The sequence below is a fragment of the Struthio camelus genome, chromosome Z, assembly GCF_040807025.1.
Source record: "Struthio camelus isolate bStrCam1 chromosome Z, bStrCam1.hap1, whole genome shotgun sequence".
Classification (NCBI taxonomy): domain Eukaryota; kingdom Metazoa; phylum Chordata; class Aves; order Struthioniformes; family Struthionidae; genus Struthio; species Struthio camelus.
Window position 1 is genome coordinate 60,491,104 of NC_090982.1, and position 18,638 is coordinate 60,509,741.

Sequence of the window (18,638 nt, forward strand, 5' to 3'; positions counted from 1 at the left end):
AGCAATAGCGAAACAGAATGAAATAAGCAACAAAATCATAAACGTGTGCTTGGCAATGCATACGCTCTCATTTGGAGAGCTTCTCAGAGAATCTCCAGAAAACGTATTACTTGTCTTACTTGTTCACAGTTAAAACAATATAGCATAATACTAAAATAATACTTCTGTTTAGTTGTTTTGATATTAATGGCACAGAGAATAGAAACACCTTGCCAGTCAAAGATGGATGAAAGCTTAAAGCCTGAAGAAAAAGTGACTCTGACAATGGCTGGCAAAATCACTTGAAAATGCTTACTCCAAAACTGCACAATTAAGAAAGCTCCTCTGAAAACTTCTCTTTTAGCTAATGGAATTTCTTCAACCAGAAGATAAAATCATTCATTTTGAAAAAGAACCAAGTTTGCAAAATAGGATAGTCTCTTTCTCAAAGGACTGTGCTGTTGTGCAGGCATATATAATGGTATATATAATACAACCGGTATTTATCGATGCCATGACATGAATTTACAAGAACCGAATAGCTCTATTGAATCTCACCCAAGAAAGGCCCAGGATACTATAGAAAAAAGGGGTTTAAGACACCTGAGGTTGTTTCTACCATATTTGCTAGTGACTTCAGTGGCAGCTGACTGACCCCAGTATTGACCTGGTCAGTGCTACTAGTCCTTCATCGTTGTGAATATTGTGTTTTAATTGGAGATAATCATTAAAAATATCTGTACAGATTTTTAACAATAAGATCTTAACGAGCATTTAGGTAGAAAAGACCAGATGATGCAAATTGATCCACTGCAACTAGTTTATACCAGAGAAGGATACGGAGCAACATATTTTACTTCTTTTCTTTTTTGCATCGTGGGTCAGAAAAATGCTTTGGAGTAAAGTCATTTTGTTAATATCAAGCCCTCTAGGCCTGCTCTTGGTCGTGGTGAAACTTCCATGACTTGTACTGTTTTAACTCTGCTACCTAAAATCCAAACCAGGCCAAAAGTCTTTTCAGGGAAGTTTCTCTGTAGCTCTAACAGCTATTGCCTTTGGGACTCTACTACTGGATTTGTATGGAGACACTTGCAGCAATGGTGAGTAATCAGCAACAATCTTATTTCATAATTTCTTGAATGATAGATATGGTAAAACGTTATGCTCAGCTGTGCCCCCCCCCCCCCCGAGTTGTTTCATGTGTAAGACAATAGTAAGTACTTAGAATGAGCTCTATGAGCTATGCCCTATGGTGGTGGTGGCGGGGGGGTCTCACGTGCTGCTTCCTTTCTCGCCCTCTCCAATATCACATAGAGCTGCTTCTGAGTAGGGAATGCCAGGAGAAGCTGCTGAGCAGTGCCCTGGTCTCTATATGTCAAGGAGAGGACATGAGGCTCATCATTCTCATCATCCCTCCAGCAATGGGAAAAGCAAAGACCATAAGCCTAGTAGTGATGCTAGCAAAGGAAAGACTCCCATTACCTGACAGCCCTTCAGTAAAACATACCGAGAAGGGAAGGAGAGCTTCAGTGCTGTTTCTATGGGCCAAGCCATATGATGGCGGTTTCCTAAATTACTCTGCCTAAGCTGGCTGGTTTCCCAGCACAGCCTGAAGCCCACAGCACTCCTAAGCGTCCAGTCCCTTAGTCAGTGTTGTCCTTGCAAACAGCCTTCATCCATCCACCCTCCCCATCTGACAGCACCAGAACCCTCCTACAAATCACCCTGCACCACCGTTGGACCGGCAACACTCAGGACATGACATCACCTCAAGGGCACACAATATATCAAAGTAACCAGCAAAAGCGTAAGATGCAACATTTCACCATCACTGCTAGAAAGCATGTCTCTGAGCGAGCTCAAAAGCCTGGGCAAGGAAAGCGTCTCCCCCACCCCGGATACACTGAGCTCAGCTTGCTCTAGCCATTTCCTTGCTGAGACACAGTCAGGTGCCTAGATAAGGAGGCTTAAGAATATGCTCTAATTGCTTGTGGTAATAGTGGACACTGATGGCCAAAGAACTGCCCATAGACATCACTGCTGCCTTGACGACTGAGGTAGTGGTTCTGTTCTAAATGTTATTTCCTCTCCTGCCCTCCCAAGACCTTTGAAATATTGCTGGGCCTGGAAAGGCCTAGTATCATATAATTAGCAAGGCAGGGAATTAATGGGTCTCACTGGAATTTGTCTTGTAAGAAATTCCTTCTGTTAAGTGGCTTATTGTCCTCATACTTACAGCTTCTTTGCAGATTTTGCTGTCCCCTGACAATGAAGCTACATTCTCCATCACTTGCAAGGCTCTATTCAAGTATCCAGGTGTCCACATCAGTGGCATTAGATTGTATACAGCTCTTAGCCCTTTATTCAACTCCACTTTCCCTGTGATGAAACGATACTTTAATGTTAGTAGTTCAACACTTGAGTCTTAAGGGAATCCATAAAGGTTGGCTCTGTTTTTTTAAAAATTTACCCCAAGTTTCTTGGTATCTGTGGTAAGAACAACTTTTCTACAAAGCTACTCTGAAGAATTGCTATTACCCAGGGATGTATTAAACAATATAGTTTACAGATGGAGACATGAAGACAGATCTTACTTTGTATACGTGCCTTTTCGCCCAACTTCAATACTATTACATATGTCTTTCTGGTGTTGTCCAAAAGGAAAAGAAGAAATTTGGCCAGGTTTCCTGGTTGTCTGGCAGTTTTAACAGCAGCTCTGAGCATAACGCCCGAAGATCTCCGACAAGGTGTTCATCAGCCTTCAAAGACTGGCCGTGCAGCATGTGCGCACTAAATCTGAGGAGCTGAACTTACGCGTGTGGCCATTAGGATCTCCTCACATAGGATTGTCATTGACCAGACTGTATGAGCCTTAACAGCACATGCTCTCGCTAATTGTACAGCTCAGTATTTCTATTTCTAGCTGGAGTTTCCTGGGAGGAAATATTGGAGACCTGCCAAACTGAAATTTTGGTTCTGAATTTAGGAAATCCTGTACACCAAGGTTTCCATTGACTTTAGCAGGACCTGCGCAGCACTATCGACAATGTGGATTATCTACTGAGAGTGACACCGAAATGTCTGTTCGACATACAGAAGCAATTCACGTCACATTCCAGTTGGTAAGTACTAATCTGTAACGACTGTCACTCTAAGCTGTTGATTTTGTCACTGGGGGGGTAACAAATAACACTATTTCAGTGTAGTTTAATAGAGTTACGTATCCAAGTTCTCAATCTAATTTGTACTCTGGCTGTAATAATGCAAAACCGTGAGAATACACCTTGCTCTTTATAGGCAAGAGAATAGTTTAGGGAAAGCAGGGTAGTAAGTGTGCAGACAAAACATAGTCCAAAAATGGACTATGGCCATATTAAAATAGCTAAGGTGCTCGAGGCCACTCTGTGCCTGTAGACATCTTTCACTCTTACAGAGGTCAGCTCCATTAGTGTTGGCAAGACTGTGAAATATGTGACATAACAGTAAATAGCTTTTGATCTACTGAATGTCAATGTCAGGGAACAAGTACTATTGCTCACAGACAACAGTGAAGTGCATTTCTGAAATCAGCCACTACTCAACCAATCTATACGACATAAAAACATTCCAAACTGAATGCCAACTGGAGAGCAAAGCCCCCCTATCTGTATCAGTATGTCCACAGGACGGCAAACAGCCCTATGGAAAATCTGCTTTCAATTTAACTTTCATATTCATCTCCCTTTTCGACTGAACATGTGATTTTTGTCTTATAGTCATGATAAACTAGAACAGCATCCTTATTCTGCTACTACACATTGTATTTTGAAGCTACATTTAAAGACCATGCCCACTTTTTATCACCTTCAGTAACTTCTAGAATAAAATATAATGCAATAATGAAACAACTGCATAATGATTAATTCTGAATTAATTAAGTTCAATAAACAAAAATTTTGCAGAGAAGGACAAAAACTCTCCGCACTGTATTCCTCTGAAAGTTAGAAAGGTTACCTAAATTTAAGAATTACCTATCCCTTCCTCCTCATTTCTCCCCTCCTCAGTTCCGGATATGTTCTTATCTAACTGCTCTTTAAGTAATACAGCTTACTAGTAGCAATCAGGGCTCCATAAAAGATATGGAATAAAGGCACTGCTGTTCACAGTAGAAACATTAGAGTTGCAGTAAGCAGCAAATGTTCTAAATGTTCTAAAATTAGTGTTTTTCAAGCTGTGGTCTGTGAACTTCTTTGGGTTTGAGGATTATTTCAAGAAGCTCCTAAGCTGTAACTGAAAAAAAAATAAAGCCTACTGTCCATAACTTTAAAACTGTTTTATGGAATCCCATATTTTTGTTTTTAGAAAAAAATGTTAGTCCACAAACAAACTCTACTGTTCTGTAAGAATGTCCTCCTCCTTTCAACTGCCAGTCCAAACCTCCAGGGAGCCCTAAACGAGTTTGTGGAACAGCACGATAAAGGGCAGAGCATTCAAATAGGTACTAGCATTCCAGCCTTACAAAACAGATTCAGTCTTAACTCTGAAATTGTTCCTTCTACTATTTCTGCTTTATTTTTTCCTTAGTCTTTTCTTGACTACATTTTAATGCAGCGAAGATGCCAATTAATTCGGCCACTAAGGACAATAATGGGAACAGATGACTATGAGGGAAGTAAAACTTACCAAGGAACGCATAGCCATACAGCTGGGAGCTAAAACCCACAGTGCTTGTTTGCTTTAGACCTGTAAGCACCAATGATGCACCAAGATTTCTCTCCTCTTCCCACTGCAAATAACGTAAACAAAGTTAAGTTTTGCTTGACAAACACGACATGGCAGCAGTCAAAGACAGCACGCAGAGTTTTCACTAGATGCTTTAATAATAAAGATTCATTAAACATGTCAAGCGTTCAAAGTTACAGTACCAGCCTACACTGAGGAACATATATTCTGAGGAACAGTATACTTATACTAAGGAAAAATTATTTTTGGAAGACAATCAAATGTGAGCAGCTGAGAGTCTGCATGGAAGTTAGTTGGCGTGATTCCTTTGGGATAAAGGTTTACATTGATTTTTACACCGGTCAGACTCTGCCCTCGCTCTGTAAGTCTTACCAATTGCTTCAGGCTAATGCTGTCGAAAACAAAATTACATGGCTTCTGTATTGGAGGAGCCCTTTCTTTTGATGCATGCTCTACTATTCTCCACTAGAATAGCAAAATGCTGAAAGAAGAATATGCTGCTAGGGGCTGCTCCATGTCCAAAACCTGCACTGTGAAAGGAACATATGCAGCTCACCAAGACCGCTGTATGTCCACTTTGCAATGGCCTAGTATTAAGAGTACAGCTGTCTCTCCAGCTAGAAAGAAGTAGCAACTGTCCAAGCCAGACTGCTAGTGATGGCTGGAGAAGGGGACCCAATGAGTAAGCGGACTAAAACCACAAGAGTGGTGTGGATTTTGTTTTGCTGTGGGATAGTACAGTACGTTTTTCAAGGCCAGAGAAACACAGATTTCAAGAATTAAATGTCTCTTCTCAGCAAACAAATCCCATTGCTAAGAAAATAGTGGAAAGACAGGCAAGAGATTGGAGGAGGTCAGACTCTCTAATACTGGGTTTTGCTGCCGGGTACCTCAGTATCTTGTTATTACCGTAACATACCTGGAAAAAATATTCTTGGTGAAAGGAAAAAAAACCTTCTGAAAAATTCCCTGATGTACACTGACTCTTAAAAAGCACTTATCTGCAGCCTTCTGGATCCCTGCGTTATTCAGAGATGTCTTTTCAAGGTACGGTATTTCTTGTGTCTCTGTCTGGGTGCTTCATGATATTTGCATATCGTTGTCCAACACAAAATTTCATCACCTGACAGCCAGGCAAGGGAATTATTTGACCCAGCAAAGGGATGCAAGCGTACAGGGCTGCATCACTTACAGGAAAATTAAATGCAACTGGAAAAACAGCACTTTATAGGCCGAGGTTCTTCTTGGAGCCAGTCTACTTGGCTTCCAGAGATAGAGAAATTGCAAGGACTTAACCTTCATCCCTTTTCAGTGGAAGCTGTAATCACACTGATTCCTTGCAGCAGCCAAGGAAGAAACTTCCTTGGGAGAGCCAAGACCGGTCAGGCTTTCTGCAGTGCTCACAGCAGTAGACAAACTGAAGCCTTCTATATCCAGTGCCATGCTCAATTTTTTATTACAACTCCTGTTGCTTGAATTCTGGCACACAAGGACTGACACAGTCCCAAGGTTTAGCTCTCATAGTTAAAAAACACGATATCAGTCCGCTGGACCCTAAGCCATGATCAAGGGCCTGTCTGTAACAGGACACTGACCACTGATCTTGCCCCTTTGGAAAGTTAATGGGGTGGGGGGAATGCTCTGAGGCAGCTGAGCAGATCTCCTAACTCCTTCCTTAATCACTGGAACATACTGAGTGTTATGAAGTGTTGAATGGCAGTTTGTGTGGGGTATACATACAAAAGTATGGCATATAAAATGTGGCCTTGAATGAGGTTATTTCAAAATGTATATGAAATAGACCACAATTGTATAAATACACTCTTTTAAACCTATCATGTGTCTATGCCACCCTTGCCTGCATATCCAGCTTCATGAAATGATGCACACATTGATGACTGCTGGTCTTTGCAGTGAGGATACACAAACAGACAAACAATGGGAAAATGGGATTTTGGTCCCTCTACTTTCCATATATAAGTGATCGTGCCTACTAAACTTCTGGGAAATGGAGGAAAGAGGAGAGATACAAGGAAAATGAGTATCTGTTTTCTATAGTGAAATCTGAAATTACAATCCAACTGATTAAAAGCTTACGGCATTTGTACTATGCATTTTGGAACGTGCTTCAGGTAACACAGATGGAAGCCTCAAGTATTTTTCTTACAGATGACAACATGCTTTTGAAGGCTTGTGCCAAACTATATCAGAAGCACCTGCCTAAAGTGATGGACATGGCAGAATCCTTTGCTCATTCCTAACTGAGCCCCTTCTGTAAAGGTAAAATAATGCCATTTCCAAGAGTCTGAACTGTCATGCTGGCCTTAAGCAACAGAGATGCAACAGAAACGCAACAGAAACAATACGCCCCAAACCAAATGGGGCAGTAAAAATCCTGCCGAAAATGCTTTACAATGCTGCAACATCTCCATTACCAAGCTCTAATGGTGAGCAGTGCTTGCTTTCTCTCACCACGGTGTCCCATACGACAGGTAACACTGTTCTGCAGGTTTTCTCACAACATACATGTTAACTAATGGAGTTTTGTTTGAATTTCTGTAGTTTCATTTCATAACCTTCCAATAGGCAGACTACCCGATTTCCTCAAAATCCTGACACGTTTTTCCTTTCAGAGAAAGGAGCAACTAAAAGAGATGACAAGTTATTTGGTGGCTTTTGTATTTTGTTGCTGTTTTTTCTTTCTTCTACAGTTGTAAAATGGAAAAACCTCAAGCATTTCATTTTTCCAGGTAAACTTAGGGGAAATAAAATCTATCCAAGACTGAACGCCCAGCTGGCTGCACCATGACGCTTAGAACCAGAGGCCCCATGTATCATTTTGAGTGCGATCAGCTTACCGTATGTTCAGACTTGGTTGCCAGGTATTGGTATAAGACATAGAGAGAAAGAAGCTGTGTTGAGAATTCATCAAAACTTTCTTGCAGCATGATCTCTGTTACTACTGACACAGCTTCTATGGAGGAAATAAATAAACACGTAATCAGCAAGTGCAAATTTACATAGCTCCTTCCTTTCTCACCCACTGACGCTCACCAATGCTTTACTGCTGTAGTATGTTGTGAAGTAGTTAGGGAGAAAATTAAAGATTTCTTATGATTAGTAGTAGAGAATTAGTCTTACTCGCTCAGCTTATTCTAACATATAGTGGAAAGGAAGAATGGGTTGAATAACGGCAGACTACAGCAAGAAAGCTTTCTAAGCCCATCTTAGCTTAACGTTCTCTGACCTCAGTTGGGTTTTCTTTGGTCAGCCTTTTGGTCATTAATATTAAAAAAAGCTTTACTCTAAAAATGACTTCTTTGTTTTTTGTTTAGATTAGAAACAAGAGAAGACTGGCTTAAATTCACTGCCCTTAAGGTGAGAGGAGAGTACAAGGGAGCAGAAATTTTGTCGCACATCACCCATGGGCATTCACTGTATTCAGCAAACAGTGTTCTTGAGGAGCTCCACAGAGAGTTCCAGTGATGCTCTGTCAGGAAAGACAGTATTTTAAACAAAAGGCCTTGGGCCTGTCAAAGAAAAGAAATATGGATCAAGTGAGGGGGAATTCACAGACATGGTGGGGGGGGCCCTCAAATTAAAATAAGTACATGCTTTAATTTGCCATTTGGCATAATCATCCTGACAAAAGGTACAGACAAGTGATTCTGCTGTTCTACTTCCCCATTTAGCTGTTTGTTTTGCAAAACGTTTATGCCAAGGAAAGTTCACTGCAAGTCTACAGTACCAGAAAACCTGGTGACTTCAGAGAAAATAGGGCTAAAAGTTCTGAATTCAGAGAAAAGATCCTGCATATTCAAGAGCATAAAAATGATGATGCACAAGTGATAATACTTTCTTACCTTCGTATTTCTTCTGTTTTATAAAACAATCCAACAAAATATTGAATGTAAAATTATCTGGGAAAATTCCATATTGAACCTGAAGAGAAGAAGGAAAAAAATGAATGCGAAAAATCTCCCGTTCAAATCTTCCCAAGCGTAAACTGATATGTCTCAGAAGGATGAGAACCTTGGTATTGCACACTGGTGCAATGTGACTGTTAGCTAAGCAATTCAAGGAACTTATTAACACTGCTCCCATGATGTGGGTCTTCTACATCTTGATGTACTGGCTCAGTGTTTTACCTTAGCCTTTGGGAGCAAGAGGGAGACTGCCTTTCTGGGGTTTTTTTTTTTGTTTTTTTTTTTTTAAATGTCCCTCCTGTATATAGCATGTTTTGGATACTAGCATTGTTTAAAAACAAAAAGCCTCCCAGGGAAGGAGAGGAAATAAAAGCTCTGAAGAGCTTCAGCTGAAGCTCAGGTCCAACTTTAATTTTGATTTTGAGGAAAAAAAAAAAGTCTGAAGTTGAAAACACAGTCTACAAACCTGACTACAACCAGAATTCCAGGTCAGTTGCAGTTGTCTAAAAAAGATGGTCAGATACAGTCCTGGCTTTTCCTTGAAAAAGCTTACCTTGTTTTTTAAAGTGTACAGCGCTTTGTCTTCTGCATTGTATTTTAAGCACTGTCTGATCCAGCTGTGGATAGTCCAGTCTCTCAAATACCAGCAATTTGGACTATGCCGAAACCTAAAGGATGACAAATGGATCCAGGTGACGGTATAACTCTTTAGAAGCAGAGATAGCAAATCTGTAATCAACAGACTGTGGGTTTTAGAACCCCTGCTTTTCATGATCTCAACTATAAATGTCTCTCCTTACTACTGTGACACTCTGCAGTCAATCACTGTCTGCTCTCCAAGGAGATCTAGCTAGCCCTTTCAGCAAGAGAAACAAAACTGTGATGCACTTTATTAAAGTGTGCATGAACACAGGATCTATCTTTTCAAAAATGTGTAATATTTTAAACTTCTTTCCAGAAAGCTGACTGCTTTTCCGCTAAGCAGATGAATTCCTGAAAACAACGGCTTGGTATATTTATGAAGAACAACCAAGATTACTATAAACAGTGTAGTTTTTTTTTTAACCATTTCTTTCTGACTGCGTAACTTTATATTTTTGCTGGTCCCTTTAAAGCACGATGCGCTCCATGACTGACAATTAACATAAGGAAGAATCAGAATAACAGAAAAATACAGCTCAGTTTGAACCTTCAGAGGTTGTGTAATCTGGTGTCTCCCAGCCTCTGTAAGGCATGCCTCACTTCGATCACTTAAGAATTCACTGCACTGCAGCACAGCCCATCCTTGGACTGCTGCATGCTTCCTTAGCTTTTAGAAACGCTTCATCAGTGAAGTATGCCTCACACACTGGGAAACTCTGCTGGAGATTCTTCCTCTGCCCCCACTCCATCAGCTGCACTAGCATTGTTTACACTTTGCTATATATTTAGAAAAGAAGTGACTGAAAGCATATGGGATTTTATCTTTGGCAAAGACTCAAAAACCAATTAAGGGTCCTGTGGTAGGAGCTGCTGACTTGATTCTGGGCTGAATTTCACACCTAAGTGTCAAGAGATGCATGCAACCTTTCTCAATTCAAACTGCAAGCATGAAGAATGGGCTCAGTCCCCAGAACAGAAGTGACTGCCACTTCCTGTAGAAAACGCTGATGACAGAGCTGGGCTCATGTGCAGATGCCTGCAGCCTCGAGCCAAGCTGCAGCACCATTTAGAAGCTGGGTTGGCTCTTCCATCTGAATGAGCATGCTTTCCAGAACATTTATCAGACTAATGTGGCCACCAACTCTCTTTTTTCCCCCGCAGTGAATTCCTGCGTATTGTATCACATGGCTAAGAGCTACACAGATCGCCAAGCCTGGAAAAATACCCCAGTCTACAGAGTCTTCAGAATCCTGAAGACTTCAGGACCCAGAGCAGAGCTAAACAGCTACACAAAGTCTAAATATGCTCTTTCTTAAGTGGCACATAAAATCTCTCCATTAAATTAGAATTTAACAGAAAAAGAAAAGCATGCTTTGAATATTAAATTACAAACATCCATTTTGTTGCTCTAATTGCTTTCCATTTTCTTCCCTCTGGAATTCAAACTTGGGAACAGTAAGAATGTATATTTGCTTTCATTAAAGTCCTGTTTCAATAATGCTTACAGGAAGCATCAATTACAGGCATTTAGATTTAATCATATTTTGGTGAAACAATTACCTAATTGTTACAGACTGTTTCATCAGCCATTTAAGACAGGTCAGAGTGCAACATCAGCACCCAGTAATAAAGCTGCCAGCATCTTTTAAGGTTGCTTCATTTAATGGTTGCTTTTTTTTTTCCAAAATGGAAGACTACATTTTGCCTTACAAAAACACGACACTCAAACACTCTCAAATACTTAGCCCTTTCCACTGGTACACTTAGTCTTTGGCACCCTTCCTACAAGTTTGCTACCCAGAAAAGCAGCAAACATTAAAAAATCTGAAGGTTTTAATGGCTTTGAGTATCCACCTTTAAGCAAAGCTGTATGTATTCTCTTGAGTACACCACGGGAGAAGAGAGCGACTCCTGTATCTCCTGCACCTTGGGAATACTACAGCCTGCTGTAATGGTGAAACATTTTTAGTTCAGAAGTTAAATTGCAATTGGTCAGTAAAAGGCCTATTCAGGTATGTGATATGGTTTAGAAACAGGATAACAATGATCTTAAACGTGAACAAATTTCTGGAATCAATATGAACAAAATTCAGGGGCATATGACAAAGACACTTTAAACAATCTTGCACATGAACTTTGAAGGGCTGGGGCTATTTTTGTGTACATATAGACAATCACGGGATCTATCAGATATAACAGAACTACTGTATGCTACTATTAAGACCCTTACTCTTGGACTAGGTCTCCACTGTGCTGGGTACTATACAAACAAAAAACAAAACAGCTTCTCAGTCAAAGAATTTTCTAGTTAATTCTACAAAAATAAATAAATAATTAATTGCAAAACAGTTGCGTGGGAATGAAGAGAAGGGACTGGTGCCAAAATTACTCTGCCTCTGTGTCAACAAGAACGCAATACATGTGCATGTATACACTCCCCCAGCACTCCAGACTTCTATTAATCCATGATGTGGTAGAAGGAGAGCTGGAAGTGAATGAGAAACAGGCACATTGCATTCTTTAAGCGTTTCTGATCCATGTAATGCCAGGATGAGCTCTGTCTCTGTTCTACCAGTTGAGAACAGAAGCCAAAAGAGTATCTTTTTTATGGCTAACCTAGACAAACTAAGCAAATGCTGTGGCAGACATTTTTATTTGAAATGGAATCAGGGAAGGAGGAGATGGCCGGTCGTTTTGACAAGCATTAACATCTTCCTCCTTCTCTTTCTGCATGAAACACATAACAGGATATAATTAAGCAAGGCAATATGTTCAGGGACAGATGAAAAGACAGAAGGAAGCTAAAACTACAGAAAGCAGAGGATTCAGAATGAATTAAATAAAGGAAGCCTCTAGCAATTGCTGTGTGTTTAATGGAAAGACCAGGAGGTTGTCTTGCAGATGTCTGCTGCTGAAACTCATTTTGCTGAGATCTAATAAAAACCTGAGAAACACAAGATTCTTGTAATGCATTCAGAAAAGACAAGGAGAAGCATCCATAACGGTATTAGGGGAGCTGACTGTCGGTACACTTTAATGTTAATGGCTAAGGAATCAATATGGTGATCCTCCTAGTCACTGAACTGAGAATACCTATTCCTAAGGGAATCAGGAGAGGAGTGTCTTTATGAGAAGGAGTTACTGAAATACTAAGGTCACTGTGAATCTAATAGCACACAGTGCAATGGCACTAGAATTCTCCTTATTCTGGAAAATTGTTCAAATGATCCAATTGAGAAATATGATTTTCATTAAACCATTGTCTCATAATGGCAAAATGAGCATTATTGCATCTTCGGAGAGGGCAGAGAGCACAGACTCAGCACAGTGCAGTGAGGGCATCTTCAGCCAAGCAACCGCACACTCTGTGTTGCTCGCAAACTGGCCAGCCTGTCAGGCTAAGAATACATTTCCAGTATTTTCTACTTCTCTTTTCTTTTCCTCGCAAGGCCCTATTGCCGATTATTTACAGCAGTGCTGAAGTACTCATGCTGTGTTAGAGAAACTGAACAATCGTAAAGTTTATCAGATGCTGAAAATGCTTTAAGGATTGTTACCATCTTAGCAAGCGTGACTTCTGCTAATGCTCTCCCACACTGCAGAAAAGCTGAGATGCTTCTCTTTATTTATTCTAAATGGCCTTTCAAATTTGTTTGGTGCCATCAAGTGGTGATACACTCTAGTGCCGCTTTCTCCTATGTTTTTGTTCCCAAGGGAAATAATACAGCAACCCTGAGAGCAAACAGAAGCATGAAGATGCAGCACTGTCTTCTTTTCCCCAGGCCTGGGGGCAGTGGGGGTTTCACCGCTTTGGGGACAGTCACGAATGAGGAAGACAGTGCAGGAGAGCCTGCTGGTTAAAGAATAGTAGCTGATGCAGAAGAAATACGCTACTGGGAACAGCTCTGCTGTATGGAAGGAAAGCCAGCTCAGCAAATCTGTCCTAGTTCTTTGCTAAGCTGCTCTCATTTTGCACTCCAGCTTTCTTAGGGGTGGACTGAAGTCCTGGCACCGCCAGAGGCTCTCGCGCAACACATTTTTCTTCTTCCCAATTTGTGAAATAGGAAGAAGAGTCCCTCTCTCTTCTCTCTCCTGTCTTACCCATTGAGTAAGTATTTTGTTATGATCTATACGGACAGGGCATGGGACTGTATGATCTCTTACGCCTCCGGATTTTTTTTTTTTCCAAGACCACCTAAATTTCATCTGCATTTTGTTTCACTAACTTTGCATTTCCATAAATACAACTTCAACCATAATGCTCTCTGTTCATATGTCTTAACAAATCCTGTACTGTCTCCTGCCATTTTCACAGAAGTGGAGAAACTGACAACAAAACAACACGGAGTACCCCCCACTCCTTCCTCATTTCTGATACGGATCATTCAGATGTGTTGCTCTACTTTCCTCATAAGAATTAAAACTGAAAAGGTTTCATATACTGCTAGGCTACTTGTAGGATCTAATCCAGAAAAGAAAGAGAACCTACCTAGTGGCAGCCACTGTAATGAATTTCTTCCACCTACATTTCAAATCTTCTCTTAGAACTAGAGGGAAATACGGGTCTGAATGCTCATTTACTTTACTCAGGAGAGAAGACTGTCAGATTTCTCATCCACTTCAAATTCCTAAAAATCTTGAAGTAGAATGTAAAGAAACCTAAAACGAATAAATGCTATCCTAAGAAATGTCTCTGAGAGCCAGGAAGAAGCTGTTTCGATGGAATAAATCCAAAGCCACTCCTCATTCTGTACACAAATCATACAGGGCTGCAAAGCTCCTTGGCAATGCCATGGTTTTTTCTTCCCAGGCACAATTTTTAAGCTACAGTGCATAATGATCAAATAGATTCCAGGCAGGCTTAGCTTGGAAACTGGAAGGCTAAGGAAAACGTCACCCAGAAGTCTCCTATTGTTTGTCATTTCAAGCCGCAGGCCTTGGGAGAAATCCTCTGCATTTTAAATGGACCCAGAGGCATTGCTCATGTGTCAGCATCAAAGACAACAGCCCTGAAAAAAATCTTTGTTGCTTGAAATTTCCTTTTAAGCATGAAAGAAACTTTATTTTTCCACCTCTTCTTTGCCTACATCTGAGCCTATACCTTTTTTTTTGTATGCATCCTTTTAAAAATTTCACCTCTAATCATGTCCTTCAGGAAATATGCATTAACTGCCTACACTCAAACAAAAACAGAGAGAACGCTTTCCTTTGGAAATAAAAATAATAAAATAGCATTTGTAGTCTAAAAAATTGATTATCAAAAGCAGCAGCAAAACAGGTTTAAGAAATTAGATGAATCAACTATAGTGGAGGATAGCATAATGCTGTGAGGCAGAACTCTTGCACTCTAACACAAGAAGAGAAGAAGCTTTGCATACTTCCTGAAGAGAGCCCATGTTCCTCCCTTCTTCTGTCTGTAATTTCTCCTTTCCTGACTTTTAACTTAGCTATTGATTGCTTCAGCTTTGAAGTTAATTCTTCTAAATGAGGTTCACTCCATCTCCACATGAATGCATAATTCTTGCATAGCATCTTTTGCTCAGGAGTTCCAGGGAGCTCTAACATCAGTGATAAATGTGGCCTCAAAACAGGCCTAAGCAATCCAATTTCAGATATGGGGAAACTACAACAGAGAAGCACAGTCAAATATCAAGCCTGAAGAGGAAACTTAAATAATGCTTTTATTATCTAGTCTTGCTCACCAATTAAACCACATTCATTTTTTATTTCTGCCTAGTGCACTGTTTTGTTTGGGTGTTAGCCCTTATGCTTGGTAGAAGTAACATTTTTGGGAGAAGTACATACTACACAGTCATTTAGGAAGAAGGGAGACATACTGGCAGTCTTGGGATATCACCCTGGTAATCACCCTCTCCTAACAACAGGAGGGAAAGAATCTACCATTTAATAGTCTCAAAGTAGCTACTGCACTGCTCAAAACAACTGTACTGCACAGAAAGCTCAGCTTTGCAAAGTCTCTTCCTAACAGTATCTATCACATAAGGCAATGAACCAGTAAGGCTGCTAGGATCTAGTTTATCCTCTACTGACCTACCTACTTTATTTAACAGTCACTTATTAGAGTTGACTAGCAAATGACTGACAAGCTGAATTTCTGATACAACAAGCATTTATGCCCGTTGTTGTCAACTCCCAGCATTATGTCACTTTAAGTGATCATCTTTCTTTTGATGGATTTAAGGCACCCTTGTAAGTAAAATACAAAGAACAACCTTATTATTTTGAAAGGAAAAATTTGAATCATCAGATAGTTGAAAAAAACTAGACATTATAAACATTATAAATTTCATAACAAGGCATGAATGGAGAGGCAGTATAAAGCAACACAAAAGAAATGCTTTACTTCTATGTAAACGAACAGAAGAACCACCACAAAAGAAACAGTAGCAGCAGCAGATCTAGAGCCTGCAATGAAATCTAAAATACTGTATTGGGATTCCTGGCTTTGAAAATACCTGAGTTATTTATGCGTCCTTCTGTCTGCTAGCGGTGAACACAACAGAACTGGAAGAACAGCTCTTCCAATCTTCTGCCATTAGGTTACAACAGGCAGCCTTGCACCCCTCTAGAATCATTTGCAAAGGGCAGAGAGGAATAAACCTTCAGAAAACATTATTAACCCAAGTATCCTACAGGCTTGCCTTCAATTCCTCCAACCTTTATACTAATTAGTCCATAACCAGAGTGGAAAAGCAAATGCCTGACCCCAGGCTCAAATAACATACTTCTTCCCAGGACACTCTCAGTCCCTGGGAAAACTCTTCCAGGCTGTTAAATTCATTTGCTAAAAAAGTCTTCTAATGGACACATTGATCCAAAATACTTCAGAACCATGCACTTCCCAACAGGACACCAAAGGAAGTTCACTTCTCAAAAGAACGTTCCCAGCATGAGTCAGGTCTTCAAAAACCATTTGGTGAACGTGCTCTGTGTGACTTTCACAACCTGGTTTATCAGGACCTTGGTCACAGGCTCCATCTACATAGAAATTAAAGGCGTTAACATTCACAATTCTGATATCAACATGGTTGTTTTAAGCATAATATTTAAACGAGTCAGGTTAAAGGGAAGGTTGCCAGCTCACTGAAGCTAAAACTGGCCGTTTGTGGATCTCTCAGACTGGTAGAGAAAAGAGCATTCTGGCAGTTTAAATATTGCTACTGAGAAAAGGTAGTGGTGCCTGGCTTAGTTTCACACAGAAAACAGAAGCAAGTCATGTTATCAACATTCAGAAGTTTTATTACAAATACAAACTACGAAACAAGCAACCCCCTTTTGGGCTTTACTTCTTTACTTTATAATCAGGACAGAATGATGATGTAGGGGAACAGCATGGGAGACTTGCTTCACTTCTTGTTGCTTAAAAATATATGCCCAATGAAATAAACGGAATGGTCAGTCACTTAAATGTAGAGTTCCTCTCTTCCTGTCCAAGGATGAATAAAATGTTTTGTCACCCATCACCCTCCACCTCTCAGTTCTTTTGGAAAAGATGGGCAAGGAAATCAGATTATCTTCTCAGGCACATAAAGAAGCCGTGCTACTTTCATCCTAAAACTGAACTCCTTTGAGGAGCATCAGTTAAAATAAAAAAAAAAAAAAGGAAAGCCTTGTCTTGATAACAATAATAACAAAAAGCCCAACCTTTCTCCAAACTCCTGACTGTAAAAGACACAGCTCCAAGGATTTCTCTCTCAAAAACACTTCTGGGCTTTTGCACTTGAAATGACTGGTTCTGAATATAAATGCCATTAATAATCTAGTGACAGAAGGGGAAGTATCACAGGCTCAGGAAAACATGGAGAATGATGGGGTGAGCTGTTGCTATAGTGACTCTGATAAGATAATCTCTAGTGTCTTTCCTCCTTCCCATGCAACCATAATAAAGTCTATTTTAAAACCAACACTTGCATTAATTTTATCTTTTCCTGGTATCCTGGCACAGAAAAATATAGAGAGAGAAATTAATAACTGTTCAACACACTAGATTTCTTGCTTTGGAAAGGTTTTTAAATCTCTGCAATTTCAAAGTATATCAGACTAAAATATACTGTATTATAGCTTGACAAAAAGTCAGTTCTGCTGGATTTTTTACTCATCTCTCTGAAAACTGATTTAACACAAGGCCCGTAAAAATGGCATATGTAAATAAAATACCTCTTTAGTTTTTATCTTTTTTACCAGGGCAGTTAAGCCAGTCATTAATTCAAATAATCATTTGCCTGTGAATTGGTACTCAAGTTGCTGAACAGATGAATTTTTCAAAATGAAAAAGAAATGTTTGTGAAAGCTTGTTTGTAGCTGCAATCTGTAATTGCTGCAATTGCCTTTGTACCTGGTTCATTATGCAGAAAGTGAAAGAGAGATCTCCTAAAGACTATCTGAAAAACAGCACAAAGCAGAAAGCCAGTTCCTGCTAACTGCATATTGCAGGTCAGTTCCAAACTTCCTGGGTGCCAAAAAAGTACTTATAGCATGGACTTTCTTAAGCAGGGCTACCTGTAAGACTATGTGACTTTAGGGAATAAATTGCCTCAAGGCTAATTAGCTGTTAGTTAAGATGCTTCAGAAAACATCCATCTCTTAGCCATCAAAAGCCCCAACGTGAAAATCAGACTTCTGTTATTCTGTCTCTACTTAAACTATTATATGCTCTTGCGATGACGCCACAGTGAAGTCTGTGTTCCATCAATCATTTACCAAGCTGGACAGGGAGGCAAAACCTCAAGGTTTTCAAGCTGACAAGACTGGGACTCTAAAGTAAAGTTTTGCAAAAGTTTGTCCAGTGACAAAGGGAACTGAGTCAGAGTTAGGATCAACATTCAGCAGTTTGTGCCTTCTACTGCTATGCTTAAAACTATTATAGCGCACCTCTTTCACGTCATATTAAAAGGGAATGCTTTATGGGTGTGCGTAAAAATGCCATCAACAAAAACCATCTCACCAAAAATGACTTTTTATTCTAAGAGCAGGAAAAAAACTCCCTATTATTAGATACCACTACTACAGTATTTGCAGAGACTTTTTAATGGTGTCTAATGCACAGGCTAAATTTAACTTGGGAAGAAACTAACATCATTTCATCAGATATAATTCACCGAGTTTTCCGTTTGCTCTACTCAAAACCCTTATGCTTCAGAAAGTACCTCCCAGGAACACACCAGACACTAGCTTCAAACTACTGTAATGTTACACCCTCTGATGCAACCTTTGACACTTCTCACTTTGATTACAGTTGAACTTGCACAGATTACAAGCTATGTATTTCTCCGGCTTGAACATCAAAAGCTGGAGTACAGAAGCATCTGAGCCAAACTGTTTATTCTGCAAACTTGTTCAGTTTCATAC

General features: G+C 40.0%; 1 protein-coding gene across 2 annotated transcripts in view; it reads right to left on the reverse strand.

The window, feature by feature from the left end:
• The window catches only part of MRPS27 (mitochondrial ribosomal protein S27), a 47,042-nt gene that overhangs the window by 6,188 nt on the left and 22,216 nt on the right, over nt 1-18,638 (reverse strand). For both annotated transcript variants that reach the window (XM_068928871.1, XM_068928872.1), the window contains 5 exons: nt 9,181-9,295; nt 8,565-8,643; nt 7,560-7,675; nt 4,642-4,744; nt 2,216-2,358 (listed from right to left, as the gene is read on the reverse strand). In XM_068928871.1, the coding sequence (XP_068784972.1) occupies nt 2,216-2,358; nt 4,642-4,744; nt 7,560-7,675; nt 8,565-8,643; nt 9,181-9,295 (556 nt within the window). The remainder of the gene's footprint in view (nt 1-2,215; nt 2,359-4,641; nt 4,745-7,559; nt 7,676-8,564; nt 8,644-9,180; nt 9,296-18,638) is intronic.